Here is a 19,134-nt window from a genome sequence, read left to right on the forward strand (position 1 = left end):
GGCTTTAAAATCCTGTGGCCACCATTCACTATCATTGACATGTAGCTGTGTGTTGAATAAAATAAATTATGGTTTCAACTCATGTTATTTCAAACAAACCTGCACTTCAAGAACTGTCAAGCTAAATCTGTCACAGTCGTGCAAGTAACAGGCAAAGACCCAATGATATATCAACATTATAAATTGATTTTAGGTTGACATTTGAGTCTCCATGTTGAGAGTTACTAAAGAGGCCCTTGCTCAAAAGTCTGACTGCATTTCATATCTGTCTCAATAGGCAGCTAGAACATGGCATCCTGATGTTGCCAAGTTTCTGATCGAGAGAAATGCTGACGTGAACAAGGCTGATAACTATGGTGTAACCCCACTGCACGTGGCTGCGGCAGTAAATTATCCTGAAATGGTTGACTATCTTCTGGACTGTAATGGTAAGATAAATTGCAGGAATAATTTGCAGGAGTAGGTGAGCTGTGAAGGCAGTGCTGCATGAGAATATTAAAGAAAGAAGGCTGGATTAATGTAACATTTCATGACCATTAGGCATCCAAAAGTGCATTACAGTCAATGAGGTAATCACTGTTGGGATGTACAAAAATGTGGCAGCGGTCCTGATCCAGTCTGATGTTAACACCTGACAAGTCAGATTCAAGAGTGAAACCTGGCTTGACAGAATCTAGTTTTGCTTTTTTCTAAACAGTGAAGATCAGTCACATCCCAAAGGTCTGCCATTGCACTCTTCACACAAATAACAAAATGTTTAATAAATAAAAATAACTACATTATCCTAAACAAAATTACTGGAAAGATTTCATTACAAGCACCAGAAAAGGGTTCAAAGTCAAAATATTCCTTTTATCCCTGTAATAACCCTACAAAGTTCAAAACCCACCCCCCAAAAAATTACTATTTTCACACCAAGGCGTCCTGCACAGACTAGTACAGCCATCTAACAAATTTCTGTCCATTTAGTAAGTCCTTTCTTTATTTCATATGGTATCCCTCCATGAGACATGGAAAACAAACTTCAAATTAAAATCAGTATTGATTTACCTTTAGGGCAAACATGAGCTCCCGAAACTATGTTTTCTAGCAGGATTTCTTACCAGGGAGTTAAGTGCTCCTGCTATTGCTCTCTGACGCACACAGTCTGCCTGACTCACTCACTCCTGAATTTTTCTGTGCCCGTGCATGTCACTGGACCCCTGTTGCTAGGCAACAGCACCGTTTAATTTGTACTTACTTTAAATGCGCGAAAATACTAACCTCATCTTCTCACTTCTTAAGTTGCAAACCTCATTAAATATGTCTCCAAACAAACAGACCTCCGCATTTTTTGTCACCAAGCTTACAAATATAACCCTAAAAATATAACCCTGGATTTCTATTCTGACAGTTCTTTCGTTGGGCACAACTGTCAGACTCCCATTTCACAGAACTCACCTGCTGGGTGCTGTCAAACAATAAGCAAATAAGTGTGATGTTAGGATGCTGGGATGATAGGCTGCCGGGTAAATAAAGTGCCAGGTGTTTAGAGTACCAGGGTGCAAGGTAAGAGAAGGGTCAGCTGGGTAGGCATAGGATGCCAAGGGTAAGGTCCCAGATGGTTGTGGGGGTACAACGTCAGGCAAGTAAAGTGCAAGGAGATTAGGATGCCAGGATGCAAGGTAAATATGATGTCAGCTGGGAATGGTGAAGGGTGCCAGGTGAGAGAATGCTAGATGTCTTGGGAATAGAGTGCAAAGTAAATAAGGTGCTAGTTAGGTCGAATGCCACAAAAGCAGGCTGCCAGTTTGGTAAGGTGCAGCTTGAGAGGGGATTAGTTTGCCAGGGTAGAATGCCAGACAAGTAGGGTGTAAGGTGCAAAGTAAGTTGAATGTCAGATATGTAGGTTGCCAAGGGGTAAGGGGTAAGGTACCAAAGGGGTAGAATGCCAGACTTCAAGTTATCAAGGGGACTGAGTAAGTGACAGTGTTTAGGGTAGATCAGGGTGAATACGAGAAATTAATAACAGTGGGGTGGTGGGTGGTAGTTGAGGGGAAGATGGCACAAGATCTGGGAGTTTCAGGTGCTGATCAGGGGCTGAGACAGTGGCAGGGGAAGTTTGACGCAGATCGAAGCAGGCTTCCGGGTCCCAGGGAAAGTGCCAGTTCTGTGGGCGGGGTGGTTGTTGGATCAGAATTTTGGAGGTTTTAATGATCTGGTTGAGGGTAAGTAGTTACTAAGGAGTTAGACCATATTTTTAAAAGCCTCACCTTTCCTGAGTAGCTACTTACTTAGTTTCATTGAAATCCTCCACATTTTCTGATTTAAATGCAAACTTTCAGAGGGTCCAAACACAGACAAGTTGCCCAGCAGAACATTCAATTTCCTTGGAAATACCTTCAGAGCCTGCACAATGAAGATTCTGCAGGGTTTCCATGTGCAACTCACATTTACATTTGTATATCTACCATCTGGCCATCAAAAAATCCATCCATTGTCATAAACACCAATGAGAGGATAATCTGTTTTGGTGGTGTTGATTGAGGGATAGATATCAGCCAAGGTACCAGTTGTAAGTTTTATTGATTCTGAGATATAAATCAGATACTTAAAGTATCTGTATTTTCAAGTGTTAGTTTGTCACAATGAGGGTCTTCAGTTTGAGGGTGGGTCTTGATCTAAAAAGATATATGAATTATGTTGAAGCAAGATTTTATATATACATAACAAAAAGTAGTAAAGACAATACGAACGTTTTAATCCTTCAAGACCAATGATTACTTGAATGTTGTCATCACAGGTGATGCCTTTTTTCTGTCTTGACATGATGTTATGTTGACTCAGAGAATTACAGAACAGAAACACAGTGGCACAATGGTTAGTACTGCTGTCTCACAGCAGCAGACATGGGTTCAATTCCTGCCTCAGGCAACTGTCTGTGTGGAGTTTGCATGTTCTCCCCATGATTTCCTCCAGGTGCTCCGGTTTCCTCCCACAGCCCAAAAATGTGCAGGTTAGGTGAATTGGCCATGCTAAATTGCCCGTAGTGTTAGGTGAAGGGGTAAATATAGGGGAATGGGTCTGGGTGGGCTGCTCTTCAGAGGGTCGGTGTAGACTTGTTGGGCCAAAGGGCCTGTTTCCACATTGTAAGTAATCTTAAAATAAAAGGTAAAATTGTGCCAGCAAAGACTCCAAGTTTACAATTTTTATCCCTAATTCTAAGAGTTGCTCATCCCTTATCAGAAGAATTTGCATTGGCTTAAAGTGATCTGGTGTCACCCTGCCTCTAACTAGAATCATGCAGGCTAAACAAGTACCTGTCTCCATTTTCTTAGGCTCAGAAGTTACATTCCATTGTGTACATATATCACACATCCACTTTAGATACAAATGCCCACATGCAACTATGTTTTAATGAAAAATATTATAAATAATCCACCTAAACATTCCCAAAGTACCGAGACAGTTAAAAACAAATGTCCCTAGCAGAATATTAGGATGTCCTTTCGAAACACAAATATTCTATTACACAAGTATAGCTGATACAAGACAATAAAAACTATTTAAAATACTTGGTACTTGCTTAAGATAGCGCAAACTGCAAGATTCAAACATTTTGCTCTTTTCTTTAAAGCTGGCAAACAAGTCTGTACTTGCACATTCTGTAATTAAAATTGACAGCTTGAATGCAGAAATTTCAGGTTTTCAAGGTCAGTTTTAATGCAAAAGTGTTAGTCGTCTCACTCGTAAAACTCAAACTAAACTGTTTGAAAAGATTATCAAGGAAAATCCTAAAATTTCACTTCAAACCAAAAACATAATTGTGTTATCAAGGTCTTGCACAGGGATAGCCTCACTATTCTCCTCCAAAATAGTTCTATGAGATCTGTTGTACTCAACTGAAACGACAAACAAGCCCATAATTTAACATCTCGCTTGAAAGTCAACACCTGCAACAGTGCAGCACTCCCTCAGTGTTACTGTGGGCCTGGAGTCACATGTAGGCCAACACCCCCAACAATGCAGCACTCCATCAGTGTTGCACTGGAATATGAGCCAAGATATTTGATTTGAAACGATTGTCTGAGGCTATGAAACCACAACCTTCTGACTCAAAAGCAAGAATGCTACTAACTGAATGTTAGCTGACACTGCAGAAAGGAGCAAATCTTGCATATTTGTTGTCAATTTACTTTAATCAATCAGGCATGCCATCATAAATATATAAACCTGCTGAACCATTTTGACCTAGCCGTTCAATAGTTGTTGCATTACAACTTGCTTTGAACAGGTAAAGAAGGATGAATTGGATCATTTTTTAACCTCCTCAGTTGGTGCAATAAAGATTTATGTTTTCACAGGGTTTTATTGGATGAAAGAAAAAACAATTTTACTATTTACAAGCCTTCATAAAAATAATGACACAACATCAAAAATACAGAAACACATGTACAACGTTAAAAAGGAATAGTGTCTAGTATAAAAGGGAAATAAAAGGAGTAAACTGTTTAAAGTTCTTAGAGTATCCTTGAGGCATAAATATTTTAACATGGTACCATGATTGTTTCATTGAAGTATTGTATCCTCAGCAGTAGCAAATCACAGAATTATTTGACTTCTCAACATTCAGATGTTTCTCTCCAAATTATATTGTCACTGGATGTTCTGCTTTTTGGCAAAGAGAAAGAGAACAAGTATTCTCCTGTTCTGCAGTCACAAATCTATCCTCCTGCTCTTCCAAAAGTAATCCTCCAAAATACAAAGTGTTTAATTCGATGTCTGAGCTCATTATTTCCAAACTAGATAAAATATGGTGATATCTTTCATCTCTGAAACCTGAAACCTATCGTACAGTTGTAAATCAAAAATATATGAGGGATGATTCATGTCTGATTAATTCAACTAGATTCGGTTTTAAAATAAAAAAGTTCATTTCAATCTTGACAATTTTGTTTAGTCCACACTTATTTCCTGAAGCTTGGCTAACCTGTGTGATCAGCTGACTGCTGTGGACCTTTTTAAAACCATTCCAGACCAGGAAATTCTCAGGTATTATAATCAGATTATAGAATTTGAACATTGCTAGTCCACATACTTTGCAGAATCTCAAAATTGGCTGCTAAGCTGCCATTGTCAATGCTACCAATGCCATCCAGCAATGATCACAATGTTATCTTAGAGTCATAGAGTCATAGAGGTGTACAGCACTAAAACAGACCCTTTGGTCTAAATAATCCACTTTTGACAAACAATTAGAGTCATAGAGATGTACAGCATGGAAACAGACCCTTTGGTCCAACCCATCCATGCCAACCAGATATCCCAACCCAATGTAGTCCCACCTGCCAGTACCCATATCCCTCCAAACCCTTCCTATTCATATACCCATCCAAATGCCTCTTAAATGTTGCAATTGTACCAGCCTCCACCACATCCTCTTGCAGCTCATTCCATTTACGAAACATCCCTGCAATATGTGTGAAACATTTGTCCCTTAGGTCTCTTTTATATCTTTCCCCTCTTACCCTAAACCTATGCCCTCTAGTTCTGGACTCCCCAACCCAGGGAAAAGACTTTGTCTATTTATTCCTATCCATGCCCCTCATAATTTTGTAAACCTCTATAAGCCTCAGCCTCCGACTCTCCAGGGAAAACAGCCCCAGCCTGTCCAGCCTCTCCCTGTAGCTCAGATCCTCCAATGCTGGAGACTGATTTTCTTTTAACTTTTATCTTTTTGGATTACTGTCTTACTTCTACTCAGTGTGTATGTGTGTTGTGTTACTATCGAGAGAGTGAGGACTGCAGATATTGGAGATCAGAGTCAAGAGTGTGGTGCTGGAAAAGCACAGCAGGTCAGGAAATATCTGAGGAGCAGGAGAATCGACATTTCAGGCATAAGTCCTTCCTCATGCGTTTATTAATAAGCTCACCTTTTTTTAATTCATGAAAGCCTGGTTAAATTGGTTCCTTTAAACCGTAAGTTCATTGCCATCTGTCAGAAAGTTATCCACAAGGGTAGAAATCCTCTTAAAATTAAACTTGTAGTAATAACGCAGAGAGTGAGTGAATAACCAAGGGTAGCAAGTTCACCCTTCCTCATCCAGGACTTTATTGATTTGTGGTATGTGGTGTAGAATTGTAACAAATTCAGGAACCTCACCCAATGTTGGGTTGTAATAATTGATATGATACACTTTGTTGCAGAGATAATGAGGAGGATTTGATTGTTGGCATTTGCTCCTCCAAGATCCTAAATTGTTCATCTCAGACATACATATGACACCACGATAGTGGATGATGCTTATGGCACTCCTCAGGATTAATCTTTTCAGACTATTATAAATACAGGGAATAGTTCATCCAGCCACTTAAAATGTGGATTTGACAGATGTCTGGGACTAAGATGCCAAGGGGGTTGGACTTTGTCTTCCAAATAGCACAAGACATGCTCAAAGTAAATCAGAAGCCCTTTGAACATTCTGTCCAATTTTTATTTTCATCAATTGGCAAATACTTATACCACATACTGTTGTCTCTGGGGAATGCTTTGGATCCAAAGAGACCACGACAAGATTACACCATAGAAAATCTAAGGTGAAAACAGTATTCATTGGATTATCTCCTAGTGGATAATTAACTTCATCAGAAATTTAAGTCAACAGCCTTTTTTTCATTTTCATTGCTGTTTTTAGGCCTTCACCTTAACTTCTGGGCCCTAGCCCTTATTGGATGCAAGATCTGATGAACTTTTATTGGCAATTTGTGATCTCCTCTTTGCCCGTTTGCCTCTTATCATCTTGTCTCGTGGCGATGATGTATTATGAACTTAGCTGCTAAAATCCTTGCTAAGTTGGACAGGTAGAAATATAACAAACAGGGTACAAATTGACCACAATTAATTGACCATAATTATTTGAGTGATATTGAATTTTAAATGTACAGTATAAACCACAGACCTTTTAAAAATGGCATATTATTTAAATGGTTAATTGAGATGACATGGCTTAATTGAGTGTGGTTTTTGCTGTGAAAGCACAAATTTCAATTTGCTTTTCTGAAAGCTTTCGACATTGTATGAAGGTAGTAGGGTATGAACTCTGCCATAAATTGCATCAGAGAGTTCTGGTTGCCACATTATAGGATGTTACCTGGATTGAAATGTATTAGCTATAAGGAGAGGTTGGACAAACTTGTATCGTTTTTGCTAAAGCATCAGAGGCAGAGGCAGTACTGATAAATCTGTAAAATTATGAGAAGTTTGGACCAGATGGATAGTCAGTCTTTTTTTCCTAGGGTAGAAATTTCAAATACTGGGGGGCATAGGTTTAAGGTGAGGGGGGAGCATTTAAAGGAGATGTGCAAGGCAAGTTTTTTTTACACAGAAGGTTGTAGATGCCTGGAATAGACTGCTATGGGATGTGGTGAAAGTTCTTACAGTAGCAATATTTAAGATGCATTTAGACAGACACATGAAAAGGGCAAGAAATAAGGGATACAGACCACATGCAGGCAGATGGAATTAGTTTAGAATGGCATCATAGTTGGAACAGTCATGGTGAGCCAAAGGGCCTATTCCTATGTTCTATAAGCATCTCCACAAGCAGGCAAAATCAATCAATCGTCCATGAAAAATTTTGTTCAATGTTCAGGTCCACTGATAAGTTCTTATGCTTCGGATGTGGAATGCAACTTTTTCATGGTTTTGAAAACATGAAGTTCAGGGGCACTAAGGGTGGAGTTAAGAACTGATGAAATCCATAAAACAGGGTGATCTTGACTCATTGCCAGTTAGCAGAAAAAGAATCAAATATCTTTCAGCTGGTGCATCAATATGCAGGATTCTCTACAATGCATAATATAGGTTCAGTGCCAAAATATCATGATATGCAGAGTGGGAACAAACATAGCCACAGTACAGAAACTTGAATGTCACAAAATTATCTACAAATTCTGTGTATCCATTGTAATTGTGTATAGCATCTTCCTTTTTCAGCGGACATTGAAGCAAAAACGTCTGGAATGATGCAGACACCAGTTCACTATGCAGCTAAGTATGATGCTGCTAACGCCCTGCACTGTTTGTTGAAACATGATGCGAACATGAAAGCGCGAGATTACAAACAGCGAACCCCTTTGCAGCTGGCAACAGAGCTTGGTAAGATTTATGATTTATTTTTATTAAGTTGATACTTTGGGTGTGAGCAGGCAGCACTGGATGGCCTGTGAGTTCTGTTGGCCCTAAGTGCATAACAGATAAAATATTTATTTTCTTATCAATTTTGTTGGATCTGTGACTATGTATCTTCACTTTTACCTGAGGATCCAGGTCTTCCCATTTTACAGGGGGTCTTATTTGACCTGAAGATTTGTTGGTTCACACTTCACAGGAGTTCTGATTTCACCAAGAAAAGTTTCAATCATACCTACACTCTATTTTATGCCATCTAATCAATCTTCAATCCATATCAATATGTTACCACCGACATTATGAGATTTATTTTCCATAATAACATTTGATATGGAACCTTATCAAATACCTTCCAGATATCCAAATACAGTCCATCTATTATCTCCCCTTCCTCCACAGCATGTTACTTCCTCAAAAAGGTCCAGTGAATTAGTTGAACATGATTTCCCTTTCACAAAACCATGTTTACTCCACCTATCTTTAACCTTTCCAATTGCCCTGCTATAACATCTTTAATAATAACTTTGAACATCTTCCCTATGACAGATGTTAAGCTAACTGGCCTGTTGTCTCTTGCTTTCCTTATCCCTGCCTTTCTGAATAAAGGAGTTACATTCGCTATTTTAAATTCTGATGGGCCTTCCTTAAATCCAAGGAATTCTGTAAATTAAAATCAATGTATTAATTAGGGCAAAGTCCATTAGGTCATGTTGGCATAAATGAGAATTTATTTTTTAAAATTATTCTCTCTTTGGGAATTGGCAACTCTGGCAAGGCCAGCAATTGTTGTCCATCATAATAGCATTGGAACTGAGTGGTTTGTTAGGGTATTTTAGAGGGCAGTTAAAAGTCTTTCACATTACTATAGATTTGGAGTCATGTGTAGGCCTGACAGGAAAGGATGGTAGATGCATTTTCACATGAGTCAATAGTTGTTTCATTGTTACTGTGATCGAGATCAGTTTTCAGTTCCAGATTTTATTAATTGAAGTTAAATTCTACCTGTTGTAATAGTGAGGTTTAAAGCCATGTCCCTCTATTAGCCTGGGCCTCTGAATTAGTAGTCTATTCATATTAACACAATGATAATATCACCACTGTGGACTACTTATTATAACACAATTATTTATGGAAACAGCATTTCAGAAAAATAAATTGAAATGAGTTACTGAAAAATATGAAAACTCATGTATCCTAAGATATAAATGGAAATTGCAAGAAATGACCTGTTATTATATGTGACCAGAGAAACAGAGTCAATGATAGTCAGAGACTTATCATCACAATCTGATTTCTGGCATCCATGTTATTTTCTACATTCTGAAGTCTGGGATGGATTAAATTAGAAGTAAACTGCAGCATTCTCTATCTGTACCGAACTAAATTATTCTCTTTTATGATGTTCCCTCTCAGATCGATCTGAGTCAGCTCGATTGCTATTGCAGTGCCACGCAGATGCAGGAGTTCATGATAATACAGGACAATTATGTCTTACATTGATGGCAGCAAACATGCCTCAACTTGTGAGTAGATTGAAATATTCATTTTGATGTCCAGTTATATATCAAAACGTAAGGCTCTGGTCTAATCCAGCTGAACAATCTTCTCCAACTGCATGTCTGCCATGCACCTTTCACAGTGAACTCAGCTGTCTGTTAATTCTATTCCTTTCACACCACTACCTTATGTGGTTCTTAAAAAATCCATACCATTCTTTGGTAGAATTCTCTCACAAAATATTTATTCTATTATTGCCTGCTTTTCTTCAAATATCTCCTAAAATTCCTTCACTTGGGGTGCACTTTATACTCCTCCATTAAATTACCCACTGCCTCTTTCACAATTGCCATCATTCCTTTCAATTACATGAGGAGTATTAAATTAATGGAAGTTGCTGTTAAGCATGATTCCACTTTTTGATGTGGCACTGAGTTAAGCAGGCAGCAGGATTGGTCCTGAGTTGAGTTTGGGGAGTACGTGAAGCACGTCAGTTTAACCAAGGTAGAGAAAGGGGAAGGCAGCCAAGGTTGACACTTCTTCTTGTCCAGTGACTCAATACAAGTGAAATTGTCAATTAAAGGCAGCAATCTGTGTGCAGAGAAGGAACATTACTTTGGTTAATATAACCAAAGGATTGCTGGCCACATGGAATTTTACTTGCAAATGTGTCAACTACCCTCCTGTAAGGAAAGGAAAAGGAAAAAAGTAATAGTGAGGTTTAAAGCCATGTCCCTCTATTAGCCTGGGCCTCTGAATTAGTAGTCTATTCATATTAACACAATGATAATATCACCACTGTGGACTACTTATTATAACACAATTATTTATGGAAACAGCATTTCAGAAAAATAAATTGAAATGAGTTACTGAAAAATATGCAAACTCATGTATCCTAAGATATAAATGGAAATTGCAAGAAATGACCTGTTATTATATGTGACCAGAGAAACAGAGTCAACGATAGTCAGAGACTTTTAGATAAACTCAGAATGTATGATGAATAAAGTATCTCCTTTGCCTGTACCCCATAGGCATATACGGCTTTGGATCAATTCATCTTTAAGGACAGAGCTAACCGAAAACAGTACTTCATGCTGAATCTTCTAATACCCCAACCTTCTGGTAAGGTGACACACCAATTAAATGGATGTGTTATTCTAAAGTTTGATTCACATAAACAGGCTGAGTCTCAGCTGAAAACAGAAGACCCATGTGCAACTATTTTGGATCTACGATTTACACAATTATCAGGGGATATCAATTTGTTGAACAATTTTAGATTAATAACGTAGTGATATAACATGGCTCTAGTCACATGGAACCCATGCCCCACCTGCGTACTTATCTCATAAATTCTTTTTGAAGTGAGTGATACAAATGTAGACTGATTAAACCACTTAGTTAAAACACACAAGGAACAGATCATTCATGATTTGCTAGAGTGAATGGCACAGTCTATGTCCTATTCTCCTGCTCAGAAGCATCTTTATTGCTTTCCTTTAAATCCTCATTAATGGATCAATAACTTTTTCTAAGAAAATATACATGATATTGCACTTGAATCTGCAGAGTGACTTCAGTAGAGATTGTATAGTTTTGAAAAACTTGTGCTAACTGTGATTGATAAACAGTCAATGTTTGCTTGAGCTACAAACAAGGTGACTTCCAGTGAAACGTTCAATTGGTCTAATTTTCTCTCTAATTTTACTAATGATACTTTGTGCTGCTACTTGTGATGTGTGTATTTCCTTTTTGATCTACACCCTCTTCACCAATGATGACATGGTTTATTGTTTCATGGTTTGATTTGTTTCAAAATCAGTTTGGATACGGCACAAATTATTGTTGTGTTGCTGCTTTAATAAGTGGTCTGTAAATGCAGCCTAGTCAAATGAGGCTTGTCTGACTCTATACTTGACCAACTTACTTCAAAGTGGGAGCTTTCAATTGTGTTCCCTTCCAAGGCTAGGGGGTCTTGCATAGAATGTTTATTTTAATTCACCAGATCTTAAAGCTTTTATTTATTTTATCACATTTTTATTTAAGTATCAATATTTGTGGGCCTACCCAACTCACAATATGTAGGGTGATACATTTGATTGTGTTCCACTGTGCCTATCCTAGAATGATCCCTCTTTTTCAGAACCCCAGCTACCAATTAAGGCAATATTGTTTGCCTTCTGTGATCAGCCAACACAATGTTTGCATTGGTGTTTTCATATCTTTTAATTTAGTTATTTGAGGCTTTTTGTGAAAATAGCTGTATTGTTTGTGGAAAATCATCAATTTTGTTGGGCTTGCCAATTAAAAGGGGATGCTTTATGCACTTATTTATGTGAAAACTTTTCCAATTTCATGGTCCTATTGGTTTATTTGAAAAGGACCTGTTCATTACCCTTTCTTTCTGTGCACCTACCCACAATTCCTCGTCTATGAGGTGAGGTATACAAACTTCTCTTATGCTTCAGAAAATAGATGCCTCTGTGTCACTTCTAATTCACTTCACATTACAAGACTGGAAATGATTCTGGAGCTTTGGTAGCAAAAATAATTCGAGCAAGCAGGAAACAGAAATGTGCGATACATAAATGATAACATAACTGACATTTGTTATTGGCTGTGGCCATAATGAATATGATGTTGGTAATGTTTATATTACAACTTAATATGAATCAGCAACACAAATTATATTAGCTCTGAAATTCAACTATTCCAGCAGATTCTTATTAGAATTTCAATATGTCACTGTCCAGCTAAACTAACTTTGAAATTAAAAAAAAAACTGCCAGTGCTGGAATCCAAAGTAGACAGGCAGGAGGCTGAAAGAACATAGGACTGAAGAAGGGTTACATCTGAAACATCGATTTCTCCACCTCCTGATGCTGCCTGGCTTGCTGTGTTCTTCCAGTCTCCTGTCTGTCTGCCATCAATTAAAACATAGCAGTGTTGAGCCTGGATTATCTTTGAAGTCATTTACAATGTCCTGGCAGGGAAACACCAGAGTTGAGGAATATAACAAAGTGACAATATTGGAATTCACATTTGCTTTAAGTTACCTGAAATGCTTGTTTAGCAAGGCTGTATATAATAGAGATGAAGAATGATGGACCTACATTACAGTAACTTGTACATATCAAGAAAATTACATTTGATATTTATTAAAGCTCTGATTTTTCCAAAATCTGCTTTGAAACAGAAACAGCTAATAGCCGTGCCAAGTCATTGGTAAGTACTACTTCCGTTTTGATAAATAGAATGTTCGTTAAGGTTCCAGGAAAAGCCTCTGTTTCACTGAAATGATTTGAATAGAGATCAATTATTACATGAGGCTTCTCAAGTCCAGTGATAATCACCAGTTGTAACCAGGAACTAAAGATAGCCAGGATTTTAACTGGATGTATTCCTACATTCTTTTAAATCCAACAATAGTTGCCCAACCCTAATTGGCCTTGAGCTGGGATCATTGGCAAACACCATGTTTAAATGGAAGTGTCTCTATTGAGTAGGATTCAGAGGTTAAGTATAATCTGGATCGTTAAAACGTAAAGTGGTCCAATGGATGGTAAACAGAAGAATGTGCTCAATAATGCTGCTATGAATTAATGCAACCATCAAATTTCAGTTTTACTATATTAACTACAGATCATTCTGCAATAACACATGTTTCATTAACGTGAATTTGCTATAACGCGGTTGATCAATTAGGCACATTATTTCTAATGTGCGAACTTTTAAAATGTATGTTGGTTGTAACATGATTCCAGAGCGAACACTTTAAGCACTGTTTCTAAATCACGATTTTTCTATAATGTGGGGTTGCACAAGAACGCAACCACTGCGTTATCGAAGATCTGACTTCATTTTCAATTTTATAATTTAATTACCTAATGGAATTAAGTTATCTTAATTATCTTAAGTTATCTCTTAAGATACTCTTGAGACTTAAGAAACTCTTGAAGTACCAATGACACCAAGCTGATGACATCTTACCTTTAGGCCATCCTACTTGAGACATGTTATGGTTAGAAAATATTATTGAGGGTTTTCTCAACCAATTAACTAATTTGTGTAAACAAACTGTTCAATGAAATTTTTGGAACTGCAATAAAAGGAATTTCCTGTGAAAGCAAAATACCATGGATACTGGAAATCTGAAAAAAAACCCACAGAAAATGCTGGAGAAACTCAGCAGGTCTGGCAGCATCTGTGGAGAGAGAAACAGAGCCAATATTTCAAGTCTGGTATGACTTTTCCGCAAAATAAGTTCTGAAGGAGAGGCATACTGAACTCAAAACATTAATTCTGGTTTTCTCTCCACAGATACTGCCAGACCTGCTGAGTTTCTCCAGCATTCCCTGTGTCTGAAAAATAATTTTCTGCTACAACAAATACCCTTTCAGCATTCAAGATTGGAACTGACTTTTCAAATGTGTTAATGTGTTATGGTACTCACTAACACAGGTTTTTGAGGCAGGTAGCCAAAATTATTTCAAAAGAAAACTGCTGTGGAATCAGGTAAGGTCCTGAACAGCATGGGCTATGGCAAGAAATATGACAGAATAATACTGGTGAAGGCTATCACAATGTCAGGCATAATGTATCATTTCATTGGAACAGAAGTAGGCCCTTTAGTCCATTGAGCCTGCCCTGCCATTCAGTCTGATCATTTCTGATCAAGCACCATCTTATACACCAACCCATAATCCTGAATGTCATAGGTAATCAAAAATCTATTGCTCTCTACCTTAAACATACTCAACGACTCAGCTTCCACAGTCCTCTGTGGTAAAGAATTCAAAAGGTTCACCAACTTTTGAATTAAAATAAATTCTCCTCATCTTGGATCGATGTGATATCCCATTATTTTAAAATAGTGACCCCAATTCTAAACTGTCCAGTCAGGGGAAACATCTTACCTTCATTTACCCTGTATATCCCTTTAAATATTTTCTAAGTTTTAATAAAATGACTTCTCATTATTCAACACTTTAGCATATACAGGCCCAATTTGCCCAATCTCTCCTCATGAAACATTCCTGCCAACCCAGGAACAAGTCTTCGTTGCACTCATTCAATGGCAATCATGTATTTCCTGAGATAAGGAGACTAACGCTTCACACAGTCCTCCAGGTGTGGTACAACCAAGTTCCTATACAATTGAATCCAGATGTCACAACTCTTGCAATAAAGGCTAACTTTCCATTAGCCTTCCTAATAGCCTGCTGCACCTGCATTTTAGTCTTCCAACCTCTTCCAATTTATGAAATACCCTGCACATCTGTTTATCCAAACAAAGTGGGTAAACTTACACTCTTCCTCATCATATTCCATCTGCTACCCTCTTGCTCATTCAACAAGCCTCTCCAAATCCTCCTGAAACCACTTTGCACTTTCCTCACAACACATATTCCTGTTTAACTGTGCATCATCCACAAATTTGGAAATAATATATTTGGTCCCCACTTCCAAATCATTGAATCATTGATATGTATTGTGAACAGCAGGGCTCAGGTACTGATCCTTATAGTACCCCACTTGTCACAGCCTGCCAATTCAAGAATTGCCCATATTTTCCTACTCGCTGTTTTCTGTTTGTTAGCCAATCATTAATTCATGACAATATGTTATTTCTGATCCCATGTGCTTTAACTTTCCTAACCAGCCTCCTGTGGGGGCTTTATCAAAAATGTTCTGAAAATTTAAGTATACTACATACGTTGGCTCTCCTTTATCAAGTTTCACAGAGTCACAGAAGTTTTATGGTGTAGAAGAAAGCCATTTGACCACTCATGCCTGCACTAACTCTTCAAATAAGCATCAATACTTTGTGCTAATTTCCTGTTTTATCCTTATACCCTTGTACATATTTTTAAACATCTAAGTAACCAATGCCCTTTTGAATATCTCCACCACACTTCCAGGTCAAGTATTCAAGATCCTAACTGAGATAAAATGTTTTTATCATATCATTTGTTTACTTTTGCAAATCACTTTAAACCTATGCTGTCTCATTCCTGTTCCCTTCTCAAATAGGAACAGTTTCTTCTTATCTACTACTACATCCAGCCCACTCATGATTTTGAAAACCTCTGCCAGAACTCCTCCAAGCCTTCTTCTCTCCAACAAAAACAGTCACAACTTCTTCAACCAATCCTCATAACTGAAGTTTCTCTTCCCTGGAATCATTCTTGTAAATTTCTTTTGCACTCTCTCCAATGAGTTCACATCTTTCCTATAATGTGGCACCGATAAATGTACACAATACTTCAGCTGAGATCTGAAATGTGTCTTATATAAGTTCAATATCACCTCCTTACTCTTGTACTCTATCTCCCTGTTAATAAAGCCAAGGGTACTGTATATTTTACTTAATTCCCTTCAATAATCTGTGCATGTATACAGCCAGGTTTCTTTGCTCCTGCAACCCCCTTAAAATTAGACCCGCTATTTAGATTACATTTCAACGTCCTTCCAACAAAAACGCATCACCTCACCTTTCTCTGCATTGAAATTAATGTGCCATTTATACACCCACTCCACTAACTTGTCGATGTTCTTGTGGAGTTGTACCTTGTCCTCCTCACAATTTTAACTCTTCCAAGTTTTGTATCATGTACAAGTTTTGAAATTGTGTGCCCTGTACACCAAGCTCTAGGACATTAATATACACCAGGAAAAGTACTTGTCTGAGTACTTACTCTGGAGGGGTGGGGTAGATCACTATTACAAACCTTTACAATACAGTGTGCTGTCACCCATGGCACCAAAGTGTCCTCAAAACTTTTTTTCTAACATTACTCCCCCCACCCCCACCATCATTGCTGTTATATCTTTGTGTTGTCCTACTTTCTGCAGATAGGACTGAGGGTCCTGTTCGGCATTGGAGATTCTGTTGGGTGCTCCCAAGGGATGCTTGTTTGTGGTTGGCCCAGATATACCAAAGACACGTGTACATTCCTCAGCCTGAACTTTCAAGTTCTGAGGAAGCAGGCACAGTGGAGGTGGAGGGCCTCGACACCTCTGGAGTGTCCTGTTAGGATATGTCTGAGGGGTCTGTGTGTGTGCTTCCACCTCCGGCTGATTGCTTCCTGGCAGCGGCCTATCTCTTTGAGAGGAAAGGGCACTGGAGTGAGTGCCAGGTTCTCCATGTTGTTATGCCTTCGATCACAACTGGGGTGATGGAGTGCAGGTATCCATCAGGAACCAAGTTTGCTGGACATGGCTGTCCATGGAATCATTGAATTCCCAACAGTGTGGAAACAGGCCCTTCAGTCCACACCGATCCTCTGAACAGTAACCCACCCAAACCCATTCCCCTACCCTATATTTATCATGACTAATACACCTAACCTACACATCCCTGACCACTCTGGGCAATTTAGCATGGCCAATTCACCTAAACTGCACGTCTTTGGATTGTGGGAGGAAACCAGAGCACCCAGAGGAAACCCACACAGACAGTTGCCCGAGAACGTGAAAACTCCACATAGACAGTTGCCTAAGGTGGGAATTGAACCTGAGTCCCTGGCGCTGTGAGGCAGTAGTGCTAACCACTGAGCCACTGTGCTGCCTCTGCCAATTTGTCAATGGAGGGAGCCAGACAGCCATATGATTGAGACCCCAAAGTGTAGCTGCATTCCTGTGCCTCAAGGCAATGATCCATTGCCTCCTAGATAACTGTCTGTCACTTTTGTTTCTCATTATGCATGTGCTAGATGTTTATTAGCTGAACACTTTTTTTAATTGATATGTTCCATAATCATTTTCTGAATAGGAACTCTATGCTTCAAGTGGATTATGAAACAGATGTTTTAGAAACCAAGTGAAGGAAGCTGAGATGTTATCTTTCAGATGGTCATGTTGTTGTATGATTACTTCCCCCATGCTGAGAAGTGTAGTCACAACCATGTGGGGTTTTTATAAATGTTGGTAAAATGTTTATTTCTCTCTGTACATTGTTCGTGTTCAAACATAGACATAGTTCTGCATTGAATTAAGACTTTACACTTTTCATGTTCCAGCTTTCAGGTAATACATTTCTCTTTGGATATTTCTTTATTGTAAAAAAGTAATACCATTCTCACATATTTTTAAAAGCAGCGGTGCCATGCTCACTAGTAATCCAGAACTTCAAGCTCATGTGTTTAAATGCCTTAATAGCAGATGGTGACATTTTTAAGGTGACAGGAGGAAGTTGTAAAAAAGGACATGAGGGGAAACTTTTTGACAGAGATTCATGTATGGAATGAACTGCCAGAGGAAGTGATGGATGTGGTACAGTAACAATGTTTAAAAGACATTTGGATCAGGACATAAATAGGAAAGATTTGGAGAGTCATGGGCCGAATACAGGCAAGTAGGTCTAGTTTGGTTTGGGAACGTAGTTAGCATGGACTAGTTTAACCAAAGGATCTGTTTGCATGCTGTATGACTCTATGATTCTATGTGGACAAAATCCCTGATTGCCAACACCACAGGGGTGTTGGGGCTGAGCAGGAACTTGGACTCCATCAGCCCTTCAATGGTCTGGGTATTTCCTTTTTTGACCAGCTGCAGCATTGCCGCAGTGAGGAGCTCATCAGCTTGAGCTCCCAAACTCTGTAAATGTGATATTCCTGCAAGATATTCTCATCTGGTCTGGCAAGCGTAAGGAGACAGCCTTGGCAATGTTTCCTTTGAGGACACTGAACTGTCTTCCTCAGAAGTCATGATGACGGCAGAACGGTGGACGTGATCTATATGGACTTCAGTAAGGCGTCCGACAAGGTTCCCCATGGGAGACGACTGAGCAAGGTTAGATCTCGTGGAATACAGAGAGAACTCGCCATTTGGATACCGAATTGGCTCAAAGGTAGAAGACAGAGGGTGGTGGTGGAGGTGGTTTTCAGACTGGAGGCCTGTGACCAGTGGAGTGCCACAAGGATCGGTGCTGAGTCCACTACTTTTCATCATTTATATAAATGATTTGGATGCGAGCATAAGAGGTATAGTTAGTAAGTTTGCAGATGACACCAAAATTGGAGGTGTAATGGACAGTGAAGGTTACCTCAGATTACAACATGATCTTGATTAGATGGGCCAATGGACTGAGAAATGGCAGATGGAGTTTAATTTAGATAAGTGCGAGGTGTTGCATTTTGGGAAAGCAAATCTTAGCAGGACTTATACACTTAATGGTAAGGTCCTAGGGAGTGTTGCTGAACAAAGAGACCTTGCAGGTTCATAGCTCCTTGAAAGTGGAGTCACAAGTAGATAGGATAGTGAAGGCGATATTTGGTATGCTTTCCTTTATTGGTCAGAGTATTGAGTACAGGAGTTGGGAGGTCACGTTGCGGCTGTACAGGACATTGGTGAGGCCACTGTTGGAATATTGCATGCAATTCTGGTCTCCTTCCTATCAGAAAGATATTGTGAAACTTGAAAGGGTCCAGAAAAGATTTTCAATGATGTTGCCAGGGTTGGAG

General features: G+C 38.9%; 1 protein-coding gene across 1 annotated transcript in view; it reads left to right on the forward strand.

Moving 5' to 3' along the window:
- LOC140477238 (transient receptor potential cation channel subfamily V member 6-like) overlaps positions 1–19,134 on the forward strand; it is a 110,390-nt gene that overhangs the window by 38,316 nt on the left and 52,940 nt on the right. Inside the window, exons 5-9 of the mRNA XM_072570785.1 lie at positions 278–428; positions 7,976–8,137; positions 9,584–9,693; positions 10,702–10,792; positions 12,867–12,895. Of these exons, the coding sequence (XP_072426886.1) occupies positions 278–428; positions 7,976–8,137; positions 9,584–9,693; positions 10,702–10,792; positions 12,867–12,895 (543 nt within the window). The remainder of the gene's footprint in view (positions 1–277; positions 429–7,975; positions 8,138–9,583; positions 9,694–10,701; positions 10,793–12,866; positions 12,896–19,134) is intronic.

The sequence above is a fragment of the Chiloscyllium punctatum genome, chromosome 5 (genome assembly GCF_047496795.1).
Source record: "Chiloscyllium punctatum isolate Juve2018m chromosome 5, sChiPun1.3, whole genome shotgun sequence".
Taxonomy (NCBI): Eukaryota; Metazoa; Chordata; class Chondrichthyes; order Orectolobiformes; family Hemiscylliidae; genus Chiloscyllium; species Chiloscyllium punctatum.